This window comes from Setaria italica, chromosome VIII (genome assembly GCF_000263155.2).
Source record: "Setaria italica strain Yugu1 chromosome VIII, Setaria_italica_v2.0, whole genome shotgun sequence".
In the NCBI taxonomy this organism is placed as follows: Eukaryota; Viridiplantae; Streptophyta; class Magnoliopsida; order Poales; family Poaceae; genus Setaria; species Setaria italica.
The window spans coordinates 11,117,333-11,141,222 of NC_028457.1; the positions used below are offsets into that span (position 1 = coordinate 11,117,333).

General features: G+C 41.3%; 4 protein-coding genes across 4 annotated transcripts; 3 read left to right on the plus strand and 1 right to left on the minus strand.

Moving 5' to 3' along the window:
• Positions 1–2,446: 2,446 nt before the first annotated feature.
• On the plus strand, positions 2,447–2,892 carry LOC111258370. Its single transcript, XM_022829603.1, has one exon. The coding sequence runs from the start codon at positions 2,461–2,463 to the stop codon at positions 2,881–2,883; it is 423 nt and encodes a 140-aa protein (XP_022685338.1). The 5' UTR covers positions 2,447–2,460; the 3' UTR covers positions 2,884–2,892.
• LOC111258315 (flavanone 3-dioxygenase 2-like) lies at positions 2,888–3,175 on the plus strand. Its single transcript, XM_022829479.1, has one exon. It carries the CDS (start codon positions 2,888–2,890, stop codon positions 3,173–3,175), a length of 288 nt encoding a protein of 95 aa, XP_022685214.1.
• Positions 3,176–6,133: 2,958 nt separating this feature from the next.
• Positions 6,134–7,541, plus strand: LOC101779957 (protein DMR6-LIKE OXYGENASE 2). Its single transcript, XM_022829602.1, has 2 exons — positions 6,134–6,436; positions 7,250–7,541. Exons 1-2 carry the CDS (start codon positions 6,134–6,136, stop codon positions 7,490–7,492), a joined length of 546 nt encoding a protein of 181 aa, XP_022685337.1. The 3' UTR covers positions 7,493–7,541.
• Positions 7,542–22,045: 14,504 nt separating this feature from the next.
• On the minus strand, positions 22,046–23,194 carry LOC101779162 (aspartic proteinase nepenthesin-1). Its single transcript, XM_004979018.2, has one exon. It carries the CDS (start codon positions 23,192–23,194, stop codon positions 22,046–22,048), a length of 1,149 nt encoding a protein of 382 aa, XP_004979075.2.
• Between the last annotated feature and the right edge of the window lie 696 nt (positions 23,195–23,890).

The following is a 23,890-nucleotide window of genomic DNA, read 5'->3' on the forward strand; positions in this document are numbered from 1 at the left end:
ATTTAACATGGCATGAAAATAAATGTACTAATTAATATCGTACTAACACCACCCATTCTTGGATTCATACTAGGCTACAATTGTTACATGCTCATTTATTCTTTAGAATAATTTTGTGGTATGTTCCCTTAATTTATAATTAAATTATAACATCCATTGTTGACAAACCTTTCAATTACAAAATATATAGTTAACTTACATTCTCAAGAACAAATAGCAACCGCAAATGGCTTAGCAACCACTTTAATGTCATTCTCGAAGGCAATCGCTCCAGCAGGGGCTCGTATTGTGTAGTACTATCATTTGCTAATACCAACTAAAGCTTGAATTTAATCATGAAATTTCCATCCTTTGTTTTATTTTTATTAGCATTGGCATTTCATTTTGATATTCAAGCCATTGAAACATTCATATGTGATATAAGTAAGGTTTGGCACCTAAAAGTACCAATCAAGTGAAGAATGTTCATTTAATTCCACTGATCTCTTTGTGAGCACTATATGTATACATCTAATGTCAGATTACATATATTATTGATTGGTTTTGTTGGAATAACTAGCTTGGACCTGATTCCCTGCTTGCGTCACATTTTTTGTATGTGATTTCGTGGTCCAAATTAATCTTATTAAGTAGACTAAGGCCCCGTTTGGATCATTGGAATTGAATTCCATCCTAATAATCATAATTTAGACACAAATTAATTAAGCTAATATAATTGTATGTGAAATATAGTTGTATATTATAGTTGGTGATATGGGAGAGATACTTGTATGCTGCACTTCTACTATAGAGAAGCGAGTCTAAGAGCGTGCTATAAGAATTGAATTCCATCTAATAACCATAATCTATAGAATCAATTTCCATCTCCCACCCCATGAATTTAAGATAGGCTTATATCTAAACTTTGGAAAGTTGTGGAATGCCACATTCCAACATAAATTAGCCTACTCCATTAAATAGATTCCAATTCCTTGGACCCAAACGGGGCCTAAGTGATTTTTCTCCATGGATTTGTTGGAATAACTACCTTGGACCTGATTCCCTGCTTGCATCAGAAATTCTTGAATGGATTTCATACATACTTGGTTCTGCTTGACATATTATTGGTACATCATAACAGGTTTTCATGGGCGCAAAAACATCAACACGTATTCTTCTATAAAGGTAATTGAGCATAGTACGATTATTTATGAAAAATATCTAAGAAATATGTTTATTATATCCGACAGTATAATAAAAAACGCAAAACAGTACTTCTCCAAAATCAGTTCCAGTAACCATACTTTGTTTTTTTATGCTTATAAGATACCCATGCAATTATGGCGCAATTAACATATAACAGAGCAGAGCAACGCAAGTGATGGAAAATCAAAACTTTTGCGTTTAAGCGTGGTATGAGTTTTGCCACCTCAAATAGGATCCGGAAGGTGGGGGTGCAAGGACAACCCATGCTGACTCCTCCCTCTAGAATGAATTCAAAGTATTTTAACTACCGTAAAACATGATTCTACTGAAGCACTAGCAATTTATTGTTTGACGTCTACTTTTACATAATCATAGCAGCAAACCAATTTGTTCATTTCTTGAGAAAAATATGCCCATGCCTAATACTTTTGCACTTCACTCAACTACTAACAATATAAGTGCAGTGTGACTCCAAATAACTTAGATTTGTATGGCATTGTTATAAAGTGATGCTTTTATGCATTTGTGACTATTTGATCTTTTCACTTCTTGTGGTATGTACGGGAACAATTGGTGTTCATGCTTCTGGATTTTGTTTTTTTCTTGAGCTCATTTGGACATTCAAGCCATTTCTCATTGTGCCGGAGCAGTTTTCTTAGATTTAACTTTCCAACATCATACTAGTGGAAACGGTGCCATCATGACATGGCAGTTGCAGAAGCATCAATAGCATAATTTTTCAAGGTTAACAACTGCTGGGCACATGGAAACTTTTTATGTAATACTACTAACTTTATACAAGTTGTTGTAGATCTTCTTGTAACTTGATGTAATACTGTTAATTTCATATTTTGTTAACACTTATTCTTGTCGTGAGATATCGGTGTTCGCTCAATAATGGGAACAAAGTTCAAAAGATCGCCATTTTTAACAGCAAAAAAGAAAAAACCATGTTGCAGTTTACGTTGTCAACATTTTTACTTTTTCTTTTGTGTGCAGTCAACATCTTTGCTTCTCTAGTAGCACGCTTGAGAATTAACAACCGAGTGATCAGCTCATGGTGCACGCACACGTACCCACGTGGCAGCCCATGACGATTTGTTGACGTGGCAACATATAGAATAGCCGTCCGTCCCTGTGCTAACAAACAATTCCATTCGGGATTGCCACTGAGAGAAATACGTAAGCAACGGATTCCATTCGAGCATGTCAACTAGATGCGATCAGAGACCTATCCGGGAGTCCTCTGCTGTCTCCTCATTCCTCTCCCTCACCATGGCAACTATCACTGCAGATGACCGCCAGCTGCAGCAAGTTGCCCAGAGAAACCCTGCGAAGGCGTCACCCATGTTCAGCATGGAGAGTGGCGCCGGAGGTGCTGCCGATGACAGCAGCAGCGAACAGGAAGGCTCGTACTGTCTGATTAAAAGCGTGAGACACCTTAGTGACCGTGGATTCACCAGGCTGCCGGACAGGTACGTCCTGCCGGCTTCCGAACGCGCCGGTGATGGTTCCGGCCGTGTAAAGCTCCCCGTCGTCGACCTCGCGCACCTCCGCGACCCCTGCCACCGCGCCGCCGTGATCGAGACGCTCGACGCCGCGTGCCGTGACTACGGATTCTTTCAGGCCAGTACACAGCACAGGCTCTGCCTGCAGCTTTGCATCTTAATTAGTTATCTCCAAGCATTGCATAGCTAAGCGCATGTGTACACAGGTGGTGAACCACGGGGTGGAGCGCGAGGTGATCTCCGGGTTGCTGAACGTGGCGCGGCGGTTCTTCGAGCTCCCGCTGGCGGCGCGGGCGCGGTACATGTCGCCGGACGTGAGGGCGCCGGTGAGGTACGGCACCAGCTTCAACCAGGCCAAGGACGCCGTGCTCTTCTGGCGGGACTTCCTCAAGCTCGGCTGCTGCCAGCCGCTCCATGCCGCCGTCGCCTCGTGGCCCGACGAGCCGGCTGACCTCAGGTACACCTACTCCTTCCAATTCTAGGAATAATTCCAGTTAGATTTGTTTTTAGTTAACTTATTAGACTAAGTGTTAAATGTTCGATGGAATCCTCAATCATGACTTGAGGATATCTATCCAAGAGCACACAGCACCACAAATTATTCTAAGTTAGTTTATTTATTCATTTGTGCTAATCTCATTGCGTCAATCTTGGTCATCGTCTATCTTGCTTGCATAATTCAGCAATATTATTTATTCAGTCGTCGTTAATTTGATTCCATTCTGTAATAGTCCCAATCAAGCACAAAATGTTGAAAATGTTTATGCTTATATTCGGGCAAATAATGGAGTCTATAATCCCTGCCATGATGTCAATTACCAGCCGGCAGGTGCCGATAAGGATTCAGAATGTCTTAATAAAGAAAGTCGCAGTCAACTTCAGCCATGCGTCACTGTTACTAAGTGTTGGACTTCGGTACTTCTATGGTTACAATGTGATGGAACTCTTCTAAGTCGAGGAACTGCAGAAGTGCTTTCTGTTCAGTAGGGTAGTATCTTTCGTACCAAACCATAAACTTTTTTTCAGTAACACAGATGCGCAGCTGGACCAGTATTTTCTCTATTACCATATACTCCCTCTGTCCCTGAAACAAAGTCATTTCATGGTTAAAAATTTGTCACGCAAAAACTTTCATGTTATGAAATTTATTATATGCATGTCCATATACAACAATCAATTAGTATAAAATATGACTAATAAATTTGATAAAGTATGGTCATTTCAAAATTTAACTAATTTGTCTTGATTTTTTTTTTCTAAATCACTTTCTTTTAGGGACGGAGAGACTATTTAACAAAACCTTTTGCAGAAAAAGACTAATGCATGAACGAGGTTTTGAAGACAAATATATGCCCGTCTCTTTTTCCATTTTCCCAAACTGAAAACCAAAATGTTTTTTTTCTAAATTACAAATGTTTCACTGCTGGTAAAAATCAAGTATTTATCACAAGTTGGTATCATTGAAAAAATACAATGACCTGAATGCTTTTCCACCCAATTCAACAATCCCTTTGGTCCATTATGTAGGTTGATTTTAGTTCCATTACGTCCATCATGAAATATGCATTTAAACTTATAGAAAACTATATTTACAGCTATAACATCAAATTAGTTCCATTAAGTCCATCATGAAATATGTATTTATTCTTTGGTATTGTCCATCACGCATGTGTCACTCTGTTTCTGTTTATAAGGCACACACGCATATCAATATTCAAACTTAATATTGTTGGATTTGTAATCAAATGTACTCTCCAATTAATGATTATAAGTTTATAACCATAAATAATATAATATAAATTAAATGAATGGTCAAAGTTAAATTTGGAAGACCATGCTATGTCGTATCACGCCTTATAAAGAGAAACAGAGGCAGTATGAACTTGGTAAACTAAATCGACCAATTTTAAAAGGAGTACCTATTAATAATAAGTAGCCCATGCATATCCATTCGTTCATCATTTATTATACCTACAAGCACGTATGATGATATGCATCATAAATAGGCATGATCTACATGCATACATGATTCATCATTTACAAGATCTCCTTCCAATTTAGATTTTTAGTTAGTTTACTTACTGAGGTTTAAAAAATTTAATGGAATCGTCAAGCATGACTTATTAAGGATATATATCCAAGCAGACCACCAGAAATTATTCTAAAATCTAAAGTAGTTGATTATGCATTATTTGTGCTAATTTTATTCCATCATTCTTTATCATCTATCTATTGATTGCATCATCCAGCAATATTATTTATTGAGGGTGTTGTTAATTTGATCCCATTCTGTGAAAAAACTGTTGAAAATGTTTGTGCTTATGTCTGGATAAAAAATGGAGGCTATAAACCATGATATTATGTCAATTACCTGCCGACAAGTGGCGACAAGCATTCAGAATTTCCCTATAAAGAAAGTGGTAGTCAACTTCATCCATGCGTCACATTGACTAGGTGACTAGATCGACTTTGGTCATTCTGTAGTTATAATGTGATGAGACTCTTCTAAGTCGAAGAACTCCAAAAAGACTCAGTATCTTTGGTACCAAACGACTAACTTTTTAACTTTTTTATTAACAACACCAATGTGCTGGCTGGACCACTATTTTCTATGTTACCTTAACTTAATGCATGAAAGATGTTTTGTGGACAAATATACAAAAGTTTGATAGCTAGTAAAATAATGTCAAGTATATACCACCCGATGGTAGATACAAAGTCAAACGACCTAAGTTTGGATGATTTTCCACCCGATGCTAGTTAAAAGCTAATGCTTCTGCCGTGCCAAAAATTTAAGTTGTTTCTGTTGTGTTTCAGTGAAACTTATCTAATTTTAACTAACTTCATAGAAATGCAAACATTATAACATAAAATTAGTTCTATTAAATCCATTGTGAAATATGTATTTTTTGAAGTTCTAGATGCCAACATATTTTTTAATAAACTTGTTCAAAATTACTAAATTTTAACTTACACAAATCAAAAGTGGCCTAAAACTTTTATGGGAGTATTTATTAATCAAGAGCGCATGTAAATGATTAATCTTGTACGCATGTAAGAGCATCTTCAGTAGTCTCCTAATAAATGTTTCCCAATAACTAGTTAATAGGGATATCTCAATATCATTTTCACCGTTATTGGAAGAGTTGCTTTTGTAGTTTCCCAATAATCACATCCCAATCCAACTACCATATTAGGAGAGTCACAACTCCTCCTTTATTCACGGAGAGTTAGGGTGAATTATTGGGTTGTCCCAATAATTGTTAGGAAAAGGGAAAGTTAAAAGGAGACTGCTAGAGCACTATTTTTTTCTCAGTTCTTCCAATATGGTAGTTGGATTGGGAAAATTGAGACTGCTGGAGATGCTCTAAATTGGGCTTAGCTTATCTATGGTGCACATCATGTTGCATGGATGTAGGGAAGTGGCAGCAAGGTACGCCATGGCTAACCATCAGTTGTTCATGGAGCTCATGGAGGCGGCACTGGAGGCTCTGGGCATCGCCTGCCGGCGCGGCTTGCTGCGTGAGCTGGCGGCGGGTTACTCCCAGATCATGCTGAACTGTTATCCGGCGTGCCCGCAGCCTGAGCTCACGCTGGGGCTGCCACCGCACTCCGACTACTGCCTCTTCACGCTCCTGCTGCAGGACCAGGTCGAGGGCCTCCAGGTCATGCACCATGGCCGCTGGCTCACCGTCGATCCAGTCCCAGGGTCCTTCATTGCCAACGTGGGCGACCACCTTGAGGTCTGCATTCTTCATTGTCCCTCGGCGTGGACATCTACTATACGTAGCCCATTTTGCTAGTACAGGGCTTTGAACAATTACTCCATTATTTTGTTCAATATTCTAAAGAAAGTCATAATAACCATAAAGTAGTAACTTTTAATATGAATCAAATTACTTTCAATCTTGTTTCCTAAAAAAACATGTGTTAGTAATGTAATTATTGTAATTTCAAGCGTAGGGACTAATAATAAACAACATTTTGCATTGTTACATGCGCGCAGCATACAAGCAACAGTTCATTATTTACCTGCCGTAAATATGAAAATGATCTTACAAGTGTAGCTGTTGCTGTTTAACTTTGACTTTTCTGCCGGTCGGGATCTAAGTGACGACAAGTGGATCTGCCACTAACTAAACAAATGCAGACGGGAAAAAAAATGAGCAAACCATCGTCAGCAGTGAAGTATACAAGGATAAGGGTTCAGCTAGTTTTCGTGACACACTGCTTGCACTACTACAAAATGTCCCAGCCGGCTGATGATGTAGTAGTACTATATAAGTTACAAGTCAAGACAGTGAGCTGTCCAGACAATAAGCGTCGTCATGCACTTCAGCTTATCCAACTGTTAGCCAATACCACATCTTCCAAATGATTTTAAATTTGAGCATTGCAAAATCACCAAAAAAAATTTCTGAAGTTTCTCATGCATGTTTTCTGAGAGTGTGATTTTATTTCTCTGACCGATGGAAGATTATAGATTCTCGTGACATGCCAAAGTTTTGGCCATCAAATTTGATTTGCTCAGCTGATGATTTGCTGCATGGTTGCAGATATACAGCAACGGGAGGTACAAGAGCAAGCTCCACCGGGTGCGAGTGAACTCGACGCGCCCACGCATCTCGGCGGCGTCCTTCCACAGCGTGCCGGCGGAGCGAGTGATCGGGCCGGCGGCGGAGCTGGTCGACGAGGCAAGCCCGCCAAGATACATGGACACCGACTACGCCACCTTCCTCGCCTTCCTCGCATCCGCCGAGGGCAAGCAAAAGAGCTTCCTCCAGTCTAGGAAGCTATAGGAAGATACACTCGACGAATGATGCCAGTACATAATAGCATCGCTAATGCACTCAAATAAACATTAGAGAACTCACCTTCCATCCAACGTATTTTTTTCTGGTTGACTTTGGACCCAAGATTAAAGAGCTTTTAGTCCTGGGTAAAAAATGTACCACCGACGGCCACCGACGGGGGGAGTTTTAGTCCCGGTTGGAAAGACCAACCAGGACTAAAGCCCTCCTTTAATCCCGGTTGTAATGGCTAAAAATCTGGCTACCGATTGTGGGAGCTTTTGTCCCGATTGGAAACACCAACCGGGACAAAAGACCCCTTTACGCCTGTTGGGAATTCCATTCGGTATATACCAATTCACCTTCAAAAGATATAGATGGCCAAGCTGTCTGCCCATCAACTGGAAAGCCGTGTTCCTGCAGAGATAAAATCTCCTCGCATATAAATTCATCTTCTTCCTCCCCAAGCCCGAGCCACTCCACTCACCAGAATTTCTTCATTCTTCTCCATGACGAGCAAGGAACCTTAGGGAGGTGCTGCCCGATTTTTTTCCCTCATTTCCTTGGGGATTTCACTCATCCAAAGTGTTGTAAAGGGTAAGCTACTTCATCCTCCCTTCATTTATTGTTATTATGCTTTGTTTTATGCTTTAGAGCTAGAAAAAAATAAGTTTTTTTAGAATAAGAGAGAATGGAGAGGATTTTTATTTATACAAATTTTTGAGCTAGAATTTGATGGATATATATGATTCGTATTAGGTAAAGAACTTGAAATATTTATTCATTGCAATAAAATTAAGGTAAATAAATTGTAGGTGTAAGTAATAGAATTTTGCCATTGCTACAATTTTTCAAGTCTCTGTAATTTAACAATAATTATATTTATTTGATCAATAATTTATTATCTCATGTTTATTGTAAGGGCTAAATATTATAAACATATTTACTCTATTTTTTCCCTTACCTAATATTGATCATGTTCTTTATTAATAGGAAGCCCTATGTTCATTTTTCATGTAATACGATGCAGATGGACTGGCAATGGATGTACCACCTCCACTCCTCCAATCCTAGAGAACAGTTTCTGCACATGGCATAAATGTGCTTACACTATTCTCTGGTATTTTAGGAGCAGAGGTGGCTCTCCGTTCTCTGGTATTAGAGGAACACTCTAAAGAGCTGGTTCCTTCGCTCCTTCAATACCAGATAACAATGTCTACACATGGCACAAATGTGCTTACACTATTCTCTGGTACTGGAGGAGCAGAGGTAGCTCTTCATATACTTCGTAGAAGATTGAGTTATGTGCAGAGATGGCTTGAAGGGCAAACATTCTGCAATATTGTACCATTATTTAAGGATAATTCACTACGTGAAGTCCATTATGGAGCGTCTATAATCTTTAGTGTATATGTATCTTTATTGCCATGTTCCAGAATTCTAGCATTTTTCTTTTTGTCAACCTAGTGAGTTTTATGAATGTTGATTGGTGTAATTTTCATGTGAATTGTTTTTATCTTTATGAAGGTTGATTGGTGTAAATTATCAATACTGATCAAGTTCTTTATCTAATACGAAGACCTATGACCACTTCTTATGTAGTAAATTATTTATCTCATGTTTAGTGTAAGGACTAAATATTATAAACACATTTACTCTATTTTTCTCCTACCTAATATTGATCAAGTCCTTTATCTAATACGAAGACCTATGTCCATTTCTCACGTAATACGATGTAGATGGACCAGCAATGGATGTATACCGCGGATAGATGGACAAAGGAGTTTGTTGATGGCTTGCATTATTTTCTCAAGGTGAACAAAACCAACAAGCCAGAGAAGGGATTCATATGTTGTCCATTCTTCCAGTGCAATAGCAAGATGGAGTACTCTTTCTAGGGGACTGTTCACAGCCACTTATTTAGATACAGTTTCATGCCTAACTATTTAGTTTGGACCAAGCACGGTGAAAGAGGGGTTATAATGGAAAACAGCGAGGAAGAGGAGGATGATAACAACATTCCAGACTGGGCTGCAGGCCAAGCTTTTGCACATACTACAATGGACGAGGCTGATGAAGAAGAGTTTGTAGAAGATGGCCCTATTAATGATCCTAGTCAGGTGCTACGTGATGTAAAGAAAGACTACGAAACTGAGAAGGAATCAGAAAAATTGTAGCACATGATAGATGATCACAAAAAATTATTGTACCCAAATTGCAAGCAGGGGTATAAAAAACTTGGTACCACACTAGAAGATACACATGAAGCTAAACATGTTGTTTGCCCTCTGGGATTGGAGGTTTAAAAGATACACGAATGCCGTAATAATTATGAGAAATTGGATGCTTGCGTGTGCAGAGCGCTGCGGTATAAGATCAAGCAAGATCATCATGATGATGTTGAGGGGTAGCCTCCCAAGAAGAGAGTTCCCACGAAGGTGATATGGTATTTCCCTATAATACCACGTTTGAAGCGTTTGTTTTGAAACAAGGCGAATGCTAAGTTGATGCGATGGAACAAAGAAGAACGTAAGAAAGATGAGATACTGAGACACCCCGCGAATGTGGTCCAGTGGAGATCAATTGATAGAGCATTCCTAGACTTTGAAAGTGATGCAAGGAACATAAGGTTTGGTTTAAGTACTGATGGATTCAATCCATTCAGTAAGTTGAGGAGTGGTCATAGTACTTAGCCTGCGACCTTATGTCTGTTCAACCTTCCTCCTTGGCTGTGCATGAAGCAAAAGTTCATTATGATGCCGGTGCTTATCAAAGCCCAAAACAACCCGGCAATGACATTGGCGTGTACCTATGACCGTTGGTTGATGAACTTTTACTGCTTTGGAAAAAAGAAGGTGTACGTGTGTGGGATGAGGATAAACAAGAGAGCTTTCACCTACAAGTATTGTTGTTCGTAACCATCAATGATTGGCCTACGCTGAGTAACCTTTCAGGACAAACAAACAAGGGATATTAGGCCTGCACCCACTGTTTAGACAACACAAACAACATGTATATGAAACACTATAGGAAGGTCATGTATATGGGCCATCGTCGATTTCTTCCTGCTAACCACCTGTTAATAAAGAAATGGATGCATTTCAAAGGAGCATTAGACCATCGTAAAAAACCTGCACACCATAATGGAAAGCGTGTATTTTAGATGATAAAGGATGTAAGGGTAGTCTTTGGAAAGGATCTTGGTAGCGAACCTGTTTCGAACGACGATAATGGACGTGCACCCATGTGGAAGAAGAAGTCTATATATTGGGAGCTACCTTATTGGGAAATCCTAGAGGTCCGCAACGTAATAGACGTGATGCGCATGATGAAGAATCTTTGCATGAACATGCTAGACTTCATGAGTTCTTATAGGAACTCAAAAGATACACTGGAAGCATAACAAGACCTGAAATGTATGAGGCAACAAGATGACCTACATCTGGAAAAGAGAGATAAAAGACAACAGTACTTACATTCTGCCAGTTACACTCTCAGCAAGGAAGAGAATGATAGCATGTTTGAATGCATGAATAGTATCAAGGTTCCCTTTGGGTACTCCTCGAATATAAAGGGAATAATAAATATGAAAGAAAAGAAGTTCACAAATCTAAAGGCCCATGAATTCCATATGTTGATGACCTAGTTGCTTCCAGTTGCACTGAGGGGTATTCTACTAGAGAATGTATGATTGGCGCTCGTAAAGCTATGCACGTTTCTCTATGTGATTTCGCATAAGGCAATCGATCCAACTAAGCTACTAAAGGTACACAATGATGTGGTACGATGTCTTGTCAGCCTTGAGTTGGTATTTCCACCATCCTTCTTCAATATTATGACACACCTCCTAGTTCACCTAGTCAAAGAGATTACTATTCTTGGTCCAGTATTCCTGTACAATATGTGACCTTTCAAGAGGTTAATGTCAGTTCTAAAAAACTATGTTCTTAATCGTGCCCATCCAAAAGGAAGCATCGCCAAGGGATATGAAACAAAGGAGGTCATTAAGTTTTGTGTTGATTTTATTGACTCAATTAATTTGATTGGGGTTTCAACATCACACCACAAGGGGAGGCTATGGCAAATGGGCACCCTTGCAAGGAAATCAAGTTTGAGCAATTATAGTGATTTGTTTCATAAAGCACACTTCATGTTTTTGCAACAATCAACCTTTGTGGCTCCGTATATCGAGGAACACAAGCAGATTCTATTTTCCCAATACCCAACGAAATCTGATGGCTGGATTATACGTCGTACATGGATACTTTTCCCTCTTGGTTGCGTCAGTACCTTATGGGTAACTCCGTGATTCATGAATAACTCGCTTGGTTAGCTAGGGGACCTTCTAGCACAATCATGAAATTACAAGGTTACGAGATAAATGGTTATACATTTTACACGAGAACCCAAGAAAAAAAGCACCAACCAAAATAGTAGTGTCTGTATACATGTCATAGACAGCAACAGGAGCAAGGACTTGTATTTTGGTTTCATAGAGGAGATCTGGGAACTCGAATACAGACCACTGAACATCCCTTTGTTTCGGTTCCAATGGGTGAAGCCTACTGGAGGTGGCGTAACTAAAGATCAGTATGGAATGACAATAGGGGACCTGACCGAGACTGGATACAATGATGAACCATTCATACTTGCTAATGATGTGCATCAGGTTTTTTATGTGAAGGACATGTCTAGTAAACCCAAGAAAAATTCAAAAGATAAAGAAAAACTATGGAAGCCAAAGCGCCACATAGTTCTTCCAGGTAAAAGAAAAATCTTGGGAGTCGAGGATAAAATAGAGCAGTTAGATGATTATGATCAGTTTGATGGCATGCCTCCATTCGCTGTCGAAGTTGACCCAAGCATCATGCTAGCCCAAGAAGAGGCTCCGTACTTATGCCATGATCATGACCAAGGAACTTTCGTCAAGAAGAAGTTTTTTAACACTACATTGTAATGCACTAAATATGGTGCACCTTTAGGTAATGCTCTATGGCCATCAGAACCTTTCAATTATATTGGAATGCTCTACGGTGAACCTTTATTCGATCAATATAAACAATGTTAATTTAACCACATACATGAACTGCATTTTTTGCGTGTTGAAATTATTTAATTGAAGAGTTTGTTGATGATAGTGATGCATTAAATAATTATTTTAGAAACTCAATCAACTAGTATAGAATTAATGACTGATTCAAACTTATTTTAAATATACTTGCTAATTTAATATATTTTTCCATGTTCAAAATATGTAAAGTTTTAAGTTTTCTTTAACAAAACTAGTGCAAAACAACTTAAAACATCTATAAATTAAAATTGCAAAAGCAGAGGGGAAATGAAGGGGGAACCTTTAGTCCAGGTTGCAAACTCCAACCAGGACTAAAAGGTGCCTTTTCATCTCCGGCGCGAAAAGCACCCCTTAGTCCCGGTTGGAATTTGCAACCGGAACTAAAGCCCCCTAGTCCCGGGATGAATTTGCAACTGGGACTAAAGGCCCCCCAGTCCCGGGTTGAATTTGCAACTGGGACTAAAGGGCACTAAAGGCCTTTTAGTCCCAGTTGCAAAGTCAACCCGGGACTAGGAGGGTTATAACATCCACCCCCTTCTCCCCTACCTTGTCCTTTCCTCACTTCACTTGATCCGGTGCCTCGTCAGCTCGTCTCCCCCGCACCCTCCCTCGGCCTCCCTTCATGTGCCGCTGCCATACCGCCCTGCCGCGAGCCTTGCCATCCGTCTACCCCGGCCGTCGTCCCACCGTCCGCGCCCGCCCCGCCATCCGCACTCACCCCGCCGTCTGTCGTCCGCTCGCCGTCCGCCACCCTGACGGTACAGGTGCCCGCCTCCCCCCTAACAGGGCTTGCTAAAGCAAGCGCCATTTTTTTTACTATTTTAATGTGTAATTTGTATAAATTATATTTAATCCTTAGAAAATTAGTATGAACTAGTTTAAATACGTAGAAAAATTTTGCAAATTAGTTTAAATACTTAGAAAAATTAGTGCAAATAAGTAGTTTAAATACTTAGGAAAATTGTACAAATTAGTTTAAATACTTAGAGAAATTAGTACAAATTAGTTTAAATAATTATAGAAAAATTGTACAAATTAGTTTGAGATACTTAGAAAAATTGTATATTTCACAAGTTTCTTTTAATTGTATATACATGCCATTAGTGTGATATTGATTTTTGGAACTCGTTGGTTGTTAATGTGATCAAAAGGTCATTTAGAAAATGAACAGTCATGCACTTGGCTTTTTTTTGCCATCAATGTCCAAATATTAGGTATTTTATGAATTTATGGTCGATCAAAGTTCCAGTATGTAACATGCTTTCACTTGTAGTTATCTGAGGGCTTACTGTAAGGAATCTTATCAGAGGCATTTGCATTCCCAGTATCTTGTATTTCAAATTTCAAGAGCAAGTAAGGCAATTTTAATGTTTGGATGTAAGCAATGGTATATTTCACAAGTATCTTATTAGAGGCTTACTGTGAAGATTTATCCTTCCTCATTAATGGGTCTCAATTATATTTCGTGTGTATATTTCACAAGTTTGTTTTGTATGATCTATGATTTCATGTTTATACATTAATTGTACTACTTGATATAATTTTTAATTTAATGTATCTATGATTACATGTGTGTTTAACTAATGTCATTTACAGCTGAGATGGGAGACGAAGAGGATGCAAGGCATATAATGGAGTAGATTATTGCTAGCAGTAGTGGATACAACGTTCCAAGAACCTACACCGAGGATAAGGGTAGCCAGGCGGACATGTTCCTAAACATGTCCGGTGACAGCAATGATGAGACCGAGCACGGCATTGATGACAATGCAGAACAAAACCTTGTCGTGATGGAAGGTTCTGGCGAGGTATATATCATTTTCATTGTTTTACCCCATCTATAATTCCATATTCATTATTACTATGTACTAGATAACAAATCTTAAACTGTTAGCCCTCTAGATTGATGAAGCGAAATAAGCTGCGAGGTTGTACAAAGATAATGGAGGGAAGACTTCAGATCACTGAAGTGACAGAAGAGGGCCAGCCAATTGTTCCTGAAAATGTGGCTACAAAGTTCGTGAGTCAATACGGGGCTATTATAAGGCACAACATGCCCATCAGCATTAGAGAATGGAAGGGTAAACAAAATGATCCATACATGCTCCCACAAACACAGAAGGATATGTTGTGGGCAGATGTCAATAAACACTTCACACTTCCTGATAGTGTTGAAGAAAAAGTTGTGAAAGACTGGATGCTGAAGAAGATAGCAACCCAATTCCAAACATTCAAGAAGAATCTGGATGCCAACTTTATCAAGATGGGCTAAACTCCATATTTTAATGACTGACCCAAGTTAAGGGACCATTGGAACTCATTTCTGGAATAAAATATGAGTGAAGGTAGTGCGAACAAGATTTGTGTCAAGTCAACCAATGCCCAGAAGAAGGAGTACCATCATCGTCAAGGGCGAGGTGGTTACATGAGTCCAATTCCCAAATGGAAAAAACATGGAACAAGACATATTCGATCGAGGTATCGTACCAGTGACTATTGACTTGCCCGATCGATCGAAGAATTGGTATTATCCCTCATGGAGGCAATTTGAGCCAAGAGGTTGGGACACTTATCTTCAACGAAACAATACGTCAAAAGGCTCTCAGGCTTATCCAAAACATCAAAGATGCTTAAGCGGGAAAGTTGAAGGTTGATAGAGAGAACGATGAGCTTACTTTGGCGCTCGGGAGTCCCGAACACTTGCCGAGGCTTTGGGGTTGTTCCATGGAAGTTTGCTTTCCGTAGGGACATCGACACATATAGAAGCTGGAAGAGAAGGAAGGAACAATAAGAGGAGAGCTGGTGGCGCATGTTAGAAGCTAAAGTGCATTCACAAGAAGTAAGAATGCATAAAGAAATTAATCAGCGAGTAGCCCTAGCAGTTAGTGAGATGGCGCAATCTGGAGCACTGCCATATCCCAATGTCATTGTCAGCCCTTCTCAGCGTCGAAGCAGTTGTGCTTCCATAGGGGTCCCTGATGAGAACATTCCAAGATTACCCATGGTTGCGCAGGACAACCAACGGTACCCTATGGATGACATCACTCAGCACACCTTATGTGAGCTGTATAGACCATTTGGCAACATCACTATTAAGGTATACGTATATATAATTTATGCAATTATCTCAATTGATCCACACCTTGGAAGTTTCATAACTTCTTTATTTCTCCTATATATACAGGTGGCGTACGAAAGTACTTTACCAATCCTACCAGGGTAGACAAGCCATGGCATTTAGATTCCACCTGGCTACTCCAGCATTGGCCTAGAGCAGATTTGTGCAAGTCAATATGAAGGCGTAGGGCTCAACCTCTCGGGAGGTGAAGGGGAAAGGACATAAACATGTGTTAGTGCTGAAAAACAAGTTATATTAGGGCCACATTCACCTAAACAAGATTTTACACTTCCTTTTTCTACATGAGGAAGGTGGGGTGTGGTACAAGCCGAGGTTTGTTTGATGGTGATTGTGTACACATATACATCTCCACGTTATTAGACTTTAGATCGGAAAGTTATCCTATTTCTGAATGTTCTTCTGTACCTCTTCCAAAATTACCTTTATTACCTTAAGGTAGCATATACTTAAACTTTTTTATAATAGAAACCATAATGAAACTGGTCATGAAATTTTAGCAGTGAGTTATAGGGATAATACAGAGCCTTTGATGAATTTTTCACAATTTTTAGCGAAGGGAAACTTTTTCTATGCATTTACCCTATTTATTCTTCCCTAAAATAGGAAAGTGGTACATCTATTTAGTTCTGGTGGTTTCCATATTTTTTCCACAATTTACATTACTCCACTGACTTAAACCAAAAGGTTTCATATTTTTCTCAGTTCTGGTTTAATTGTTATGAAAAAAATGGCAAAAACAAGCTTAGATTATCATGGTAAAACTAAAATAGAGATTTAACATCTGAGCTTGGCTCCAAATCGTTTTTCCAGGCTTCTACTGTTTGAAACAAACACTTGAGAGTTGGATTTAACTGTTTATCATTTTTCTATGATTTGTTATGATTTAAATATCTTAACCAAGAATTAAAATATATAACATTAATTCCAGTAGTGAATTATGCCAAAAGTATTTTTATTAGAAACTACACTTTATATTGAGTCTAGCAAAATTGGTTCGACATTTTTCTGTATTTTTTACGAGTTTGGGTGAATTTCCAAAGTTAAACATATATTCTGCCAATTTAAAAAGATAAGTCGCGGCAAACTTACAGGCTACCTCCTAGGTCTATGGTTTAATCATGCAAAGGTCCTGAGTTTTAACACTAAGGCCCTTGATTCAACTTTTCCAATTGCAATTGGGTCCTCAGCAGTGCACGGCGGCGGGTGGGTAAAATCCCAGCGATGCGCTGGTGGCTTTAGGACGATGAGTTGTCGGGAGGGCTTGCGGGCTCACCTTGGGCTGGTTTGAAGCGGTTGGGGGTGACGGGAAGGCTCGGTCGGGGTGGAAGGGCAGAAGGGCGGAAGGCTTCGGGTGGCAGCGAAGTCCGGCAGTGTTCCGGTGGCGGTAGCGCTCTTCTCGGGTAACAAGCAGGCTCTAGAGCTGCGCGAGAGGGTGGCGAAGCGGCTGGTGGTGTCGACAAGGCGCGGGGTTGAGTGGAAGGGGGAGCTCCACAGAGAGGGTGTGCCACGAAGCAGGAGAGTAGAAGCAGGAGAGCACGGTGAGGAAGGGGGCACCGGTGGCGTTGGGCTCCCATTTATAGGGCCACGGCGAGTGGTGGATGAGGCAGGGTTGTGGCTCTGGTGGGCGGGACCGGAGGGAAGCAGGGGCGCTGCGGCGGCCATTAATGGCGACGGCGCCATTGGCGGATAGAGGGGAAAGAGGGGCGCGGCAGGCGAGGCAACAGTGCGGGCGAAGCGACGCAAGCGTGCGCGGGACGAGCGGCTTTGCCGAGGCACGCTACTGGCGAGGTGGGGGGCAGGAGTTGTCGCGACCTGTGCGACAGTTGGTGGAGGCGGCGACATTGCGGGGCGCGAGCGGGCAAAGCTACTGGCGGTCTTCACGGGAGGGACAGGAGGTGTCGGGGCACAGTCGGAGATCCTGGTGGGGCAGATTGCGCGCTAGGTGCAAGGCAGCACCGGGCGTGGCGGCTGTCGTCTTTGGCCGCGGAGTGGCCGGGGCAGCGGCAGGGTTGTGGGCAGATTGCCTGGCGCGGCCAGCGAGGCCTCGAGCGAGACGAGATAGGGCAGAGAGGCGGCAGGGCGACGTCGCATGGGACCGGGGAGCGGGGCACATCGACCCATCCTATCGCAGCCGGCGACAGGGCGAGGTGGCGCTGCCGGTGAGGCCGAGCCACGTGGCGGCGGCAGTCTGGGCGCGCGTGCTCTAGCGTGTCCTGAGCTGACGGATTCGTGGGATCCCTTCGCCGGGCTTATCTTCAAGCACCTAGATCTCCCGATTCTTGAACCGCACAACATTAACTCCTTTTACGAAAGTTGTAGTCCTCAGAACAAAGTCCAACTTTTGTAATTGAACTGAGTTCAAATTCGCGGTGGATTCGGAGATTCAAAACTCCAAAGTTTGGAGGAACGCCGGTTTCCTAGACTTAGAGAAAAACAGTGGCTTGGCTGTTTTCAGGGTGTTTGGCTGACTTGAGCTGCAGTTTTGAAAAGCTTTGGAGGTGAATTGGACTAGAGTCCAATTATCAAAGTTGTTGTATAAACTTAGTTCTCAAATTCTTATAAAGGATTTTTCTGATGCTCTATTCAACTTTTGAGAGATAAACCTGCACTAAGGTGCCAGGTCGCGCTGATTTCCAGACTTAGCCTGGATTGCCGAAGAGGCTGGGTTGACCAAACTAGTTGACTTTGACCTGGATTTTGAAGGCTTTCGGGGAAGATTTAGAACTTACTCCTTCAATCAAAGTTGTTAAGATCCTGAAGCTCTAAAACTTTGGTATAGAGATCAGCTTGAGTTCATATTAGAAATTTCAAACCAGAGAGCCCCAAAGTTTGGACTTTGCCTGTTTTAAAAACAAATTAACACAGATTTGTACTTTGGGATTTTGAAGGGCTTCTGCTTAGATCAAAGCAAAACACTAAAAATAAAAGTTGTTAGGAAAGTTGATTTCTACAACTCTTAGTTGGATAGATTTTTATGTTCATAAGCAAAAATTTAAGTTACTAGTTCGAGCAGCGCTTTAGCTTGTGAGGGGCAAAAGTGTACTTTCACTTGCCTTCACTACTTTCAAAGTTCCCCTTTATGCACTCATGATTTTGTTTAAGATTTAAACATGACTTATTTAAGCTAGGTTGTTACAGTTATTGTGTTCGATTCATTGAGGAAACCACCAGCGGAGTACAAAGACATTTAAGACATGCTAAACTACTAATAATTCTGGACTTCCTCTCTATGCAAAAGTTTTTTTCCTAATTTTTCACCTAACACTATATCATTTATTATTTTAATTCGTAGTGCATGGAAATAATTCCGTAAGACTCACATGGTGAATTCTACATTCAATACAACATTTCTATGAAGTTTGCATATTTTTTACATTCTATAACATGAATATTTCATTACTTATTTTTCCCCACTAAAGTGCTTGAGATAGGAACAAATCAATAATTTATGTGGATACTACGTCTGTGAGCACATGAACAATTTTGTGCGGGACAAGATGATATCGTCGGAAAATAGTTGTACGTAAAATAAAACTATTAATAATAAATTGTTTCCTAGCTCCTTATATTTAATTGTTCGTGTAACATTCACATATTTCCAAATTATAGATGACACAAATTAGAGAAGAACTCTCGGAGAAGGAGAGGCTTTTGGTCACCCAAGAAGCTCTTATAGGATTTCTTGTGCACGAGGTGATAAATCCCAATGGAGAATTTTATTATGATGGACATTTAATAGACGAACCGAGCAACATCATGATGGGAGGATTCTAAGAAGGAAGAGGACAAATTATTGTATATATAGTAATTATATAAATACTAGCTTGATGTGTATAATATACTAAGAATTGTATATATATATATATAGTACTATCATGAAATATATATACAACATATACGTGTAAGTAGTGTACACTAGAATGTATACATATATATATGTGAAGAAACAATTAGCATTAATACGAAAAACAATTTAAAAAAAATCTTTAGTACTATAAAGAGGGTACGTGCATGCTCCTGCATACGCATGCACGTACCCCATTAGTTCCGATTGTTAAAACGCATGCTTGTGCTTGCGTGGCGGCCCCTTTAGTTCCGGTTGGTTTTACCAACCGGGACTAAAGGGGGTCTTTAATCCTAGGTGAATGACTTGGGACTAAAGACAGCCCCCTTTTATCCCGAATAGATAGTCCCGGTTGGATTTTCGGGATATATGACCCTATCGAACCGAGACTAAAGGTGAGTTTTCTACCCGTGTGTACTAATAGCAGTCCTTGTTTACTGTTTGTAGCAATCACATGCGCGTGCTAGTACATAATGGAAAGGAATAAATGGCGTGCATATTGTTGAACTTTCACTAAAATGCGTATTGTGTGACTATTTAATACTTCATCCATTTCAAATTGTAGGTCATTTTAGTATTTTTGGATACATAGTTTTTGCTACGCACGTACATATATATTTTTCCAAGTACATAACAAAAACTATGTTTGAAAAATAGTAAAAACAATCTACAATTTGAAACGGAGGAAGTATATTTTACTAGTGTGAACTCTATCAGTTTGTTCATAAATAAAAATCTCTAGTAAATTTATAGCATCATAAATAAAAGTTCATTTTACAGTTTACAACCTGCAACTATGGTGCTATTTGGTTGCTGACATGGTAACGGAATTGCAGATGGATCGGAATGGGATTGCGGTGTATTTGGTTGGAGGGATACAATTACATGCTTTGTTTGGTGCACCCTGTAACGTTATTAGGTACGAGCTCTGTCTGGTTTTGCAAGAACACAGATTGGAGAAGTCACAACTGCTGAAAAGAAAAGATCCAGAGCTGAAGGAAAGAATCACTACTACCTCATTCACATCGGCACCACGAAGCCGATACAATATACATGCCGGCGTTGAAGCCAGTATGTACCGGTGGGATATCATACGTGCACGAATAGTCAAAATAGAAATTTATAAATGGAAATAACAAAAATATTTTTTCTAGGCCTGTAGGACACCCCTGAGCTATGCCCACCCCTTTCGTGCAATACCTCTTTACCATCCCACGTACACCAGGTACATATATGCAAAAGGAAGCTCTATTTCTTTTTACCCTTCCTATTTGATTCATTATTTAGGTATCTAAATGACTTCAAATTAAAAAACTTTTAACTATAGAGTTGTAGATCTTATCAAAACGAACCAGTTTCATATAAAGTTTGTCTCCATCAAAGATCGTATGCAAAAGTTACGAAATTCCAAATCCAGTAAAAAATTGAAATTACAAGGATGGGAAAAGAGGGGGAAATTGAGCTAATATTATTTGACATATGAATGATTTAAATTGAAAAACTTTCAACTACAAAGGTGTAGACTAGGTCAAAACCTTGGACTTTCATATAAAGTTTGTCTTCGTGCGAAGTCCATATCACAAAGTTACGAATTTCCTCTATTTATATAAAGGCAACATGCCAACTACGTGTTAAGACCGGCAAAAAGTGCTAGCACTCTGGACAATCCAAGAAGTATGTGTACGGATTTATATTGCACTCTGCATGGCATGTTCTACATGAGGGGACGTTGACCAGCCACTTGTAATCTGTTCAAGTAAAATGGTAGGCATCAGCAGTTCTGCATGTACAAAGTTATTGGATGATAACCATTTTCATGTAATTTTCACGTACAAGAGAAAATATGAACTCGATAAATCATTTATCTATATAGAATAGATAGATCTGTTCCGAGTTTTTCACTAGGGAATACCATGTTACAAAGGGATATATAACCTCACGAGATACGGAAACCGATGATAGTACAGGATTTGTACACATTAAGCCCAATTACCTTCTATGGCTAGGCTTTATTTGGGCCCTAGGAGGACCAAAATGTACTGAACCCATGTCACCCTAGAGCCTAAATGTATTGAACCCACTTACCCACATCACAACAGTAGGTGATGATGTGAGGAGATGTATCCAAATTTGGTGTTTTGGAAGTTTCAAAAACATACTTTCATTTGTACAGAGTGAACCAGAAATCATTTGAACTATGATTTTTGTTAGAATAAGCATCATTTCATTCGAACAAAGTGACGCTGAAATCATTTAAACTTTGACGTCTGTTCTTGAAAAAAAATACTTTCGCACATATTGAATACAACATTTCCCTTTTACGTACCTTTTACAATCCATGTCATTCTGACATCACAAATCGATGATTTTCATTCTGTACCATTTTTGTACTAAACTGGTTTATTCTGCTTAACTACACGTGGACGTACCATGGGTGGAAATGCATGATGCAAGATGAACCACGTAATATCAATATGAGAGGACGAGTGAGATCCATCCCTGAATTCATCAGAGGCTGTTGCAGTTAGCCGGCTGGAAGGACAGCACCGACTTGTCGACGTCGTACCGGACGTGGAAGTTCATCTGCATGATGTTGCCGACAATAGACAGGCTCGGCGACCTCTGCACGATCCAGCAGGTCACGCCAGTAACCACCTCCCCGAAGTAGTTCTCCGTCGGCAGGGCCATGTCGCCGCCGTCGAAGTGCAGCACCATGGTCGGGAAGGCGTCTCCGCTGGGGGGCGTCAGGAAGCAGACCTCGAACCCGGCCCTGCCCGGCGCTAAGGTGAGGTTCGTCGTCTGCGACAGGAGCGCCGCTTTCGCCAGCGAGTACGCCGGCTCCGCGAGGAACGCCACCGTCGTGCCGGAGTCGAAGATGATGCCGCCACTCCCGGTCCCCGGCGACGTCGCCGCGCCGATCGAGATGCTCTTCAGGTTGACGGTGTAGAAGCTGGGGCTGGCGCCCGAGATAAGCGGCGTGGACTGGACGCCGGCACCCGTCAAGGCGCCGGAGCCGAACAGGAGAGGGCTCGCTTTGGAGGCGTCGCTGGCGAGGCAGTACGAGAAGGCGCCGGCGTTGAGCTGCGAGACGAGGGATAGCGGCCCACGGCCGAGCCCAACGAGGCCGGAGCCGGTGCCGTAGCCGCCCTCCGACATGTTCGTGCAGCCGAAGCCGATTCCCGGCGCGGCGTCGCCGCCGAGCGTGAAGATCTCGCTTCCGAGGTAACCCTGCGTGTAGTGGTGCGAGTCGGCGGCGAGGCCGTAGAGGTACCGGTAGTCGCACTCGGCGCCGCCGACGGCGCACGACGCGAGCGACTGGGATTCCAGATTACGGCAGAGGCCGCTGGAGCACGATAGCAAGGAGAAAGACGAGGAGGTGTTCGGGTAGTAGGATGGCGAGCCCTGCGGTGCGCACTGGGTGCACGGACCGCACTTGACCCAGATGAGGTCGCTGCCGGTGTCGGCGAGCGCCGACAGCTTCTGCGGCGGCGTGCCGATGGAGAAGTTCATGTCGTAGGCGCCGCCGTCACCGTCAAGCTGCAGCGGGGCCTGCGCGCCGCCCGAGGTAGCGTCGAGCCGGTCGGCGAGCATCGACAGCCGTTGGTGAGACTTATGAGCAGCCCGTGTTAGGTTTATGGCCGGTTCGATGCGGGTCATGGTGGCACGGAAGCTTTGGCGGCGTTCCGAGTAGGCCAGAGGAGCGGTGAGCAGGAAGAAGATCGAGAAAACGAGGATGGATAGCCTTGGCGCCATTCTTGGACTTCGAAGGGCTGCTATACGTGCTGTGATGAGGGATGGCAATGTAATTGGCGTATATGTAGATATAGAATCCCGCGCCAGCTGTATGCAGCTGTGCTTTCCGGGAAAAAACCAGCACGCGCAGCGTGTTACCCACGGCGTTTCTCAAAACCAGATATAATGATAAATCGAGTAACTCCACCTGAGGCGGGAGCACATTTTCATTGAACTAAGCAACTGTGGCTGCTGGGTGTTACATGGATGAAATACTTTTTTCATCTTACGAAACTTCCCATTCATTCTCTTCATAAGGCCACCCTTAAGGGAGTTTCATTCTCATTAACTAGGATGTCATGTCAGTAATTTTGATGACGTGGTAAAGAGTGAAGAGAGGATGAAATAAGTTTCATGGTGATAAAACCATGTATGCACTGTTTCCAACGCAGCTTGTATCTTGCATATAGTCTAAGAAACAACAATGAATGAAATCATGCCAGGTCAACAAAATTGCGGATATGGTATAGATTTTAATGCTCATGAAACTACCATGAAACCTTCTGTTTAGGCTAGCCTAACAACTTCGCTATTCAGCCATCACACAACGTGCTGCGATAC

What these genes read in the sequence shown, in the direction of transcription:
- LOC111258370 (XM_022829603.1), top strand. Translation starts at nt 2,461, where the DNA reads ATGGCAACTATCACTGCAGATGACCGCCAGCTGCAGCAAGTTGCCCAG.
- LOC111258315 (XM_022829479.1), top strand. Translation starts at nt 2,888, where the DNA reads ATGTGTACACAGGTGGTGAACCACGGGGTGGAGCGCGAGGTGATCTCC.
- LOC101779957 (XM_022829602.1), top strand. Translation starts at nt 6,134, where the DNA reads ATGGCTAACCATCAGTTGTTCATGGAGCTCATGGAGGCGGCACTGGAG. An exon ending in ACGTGGGCGACCACCTTGAG is followed by an intron (nt 6,437 to 7,249) that starts GTCTGCATTCTT and finishes GCATGGTTGCAG; the next exon opens with ATATACAGCAACGGGAGGTA.
- LOC101779162 (XM_004979018.2), bottom strand. Translation starts at nt 23,194, where the DNA reads ATGACCCGCATCGAACCGGCCATAAACCTAACACGGGCTGCTCATAAG.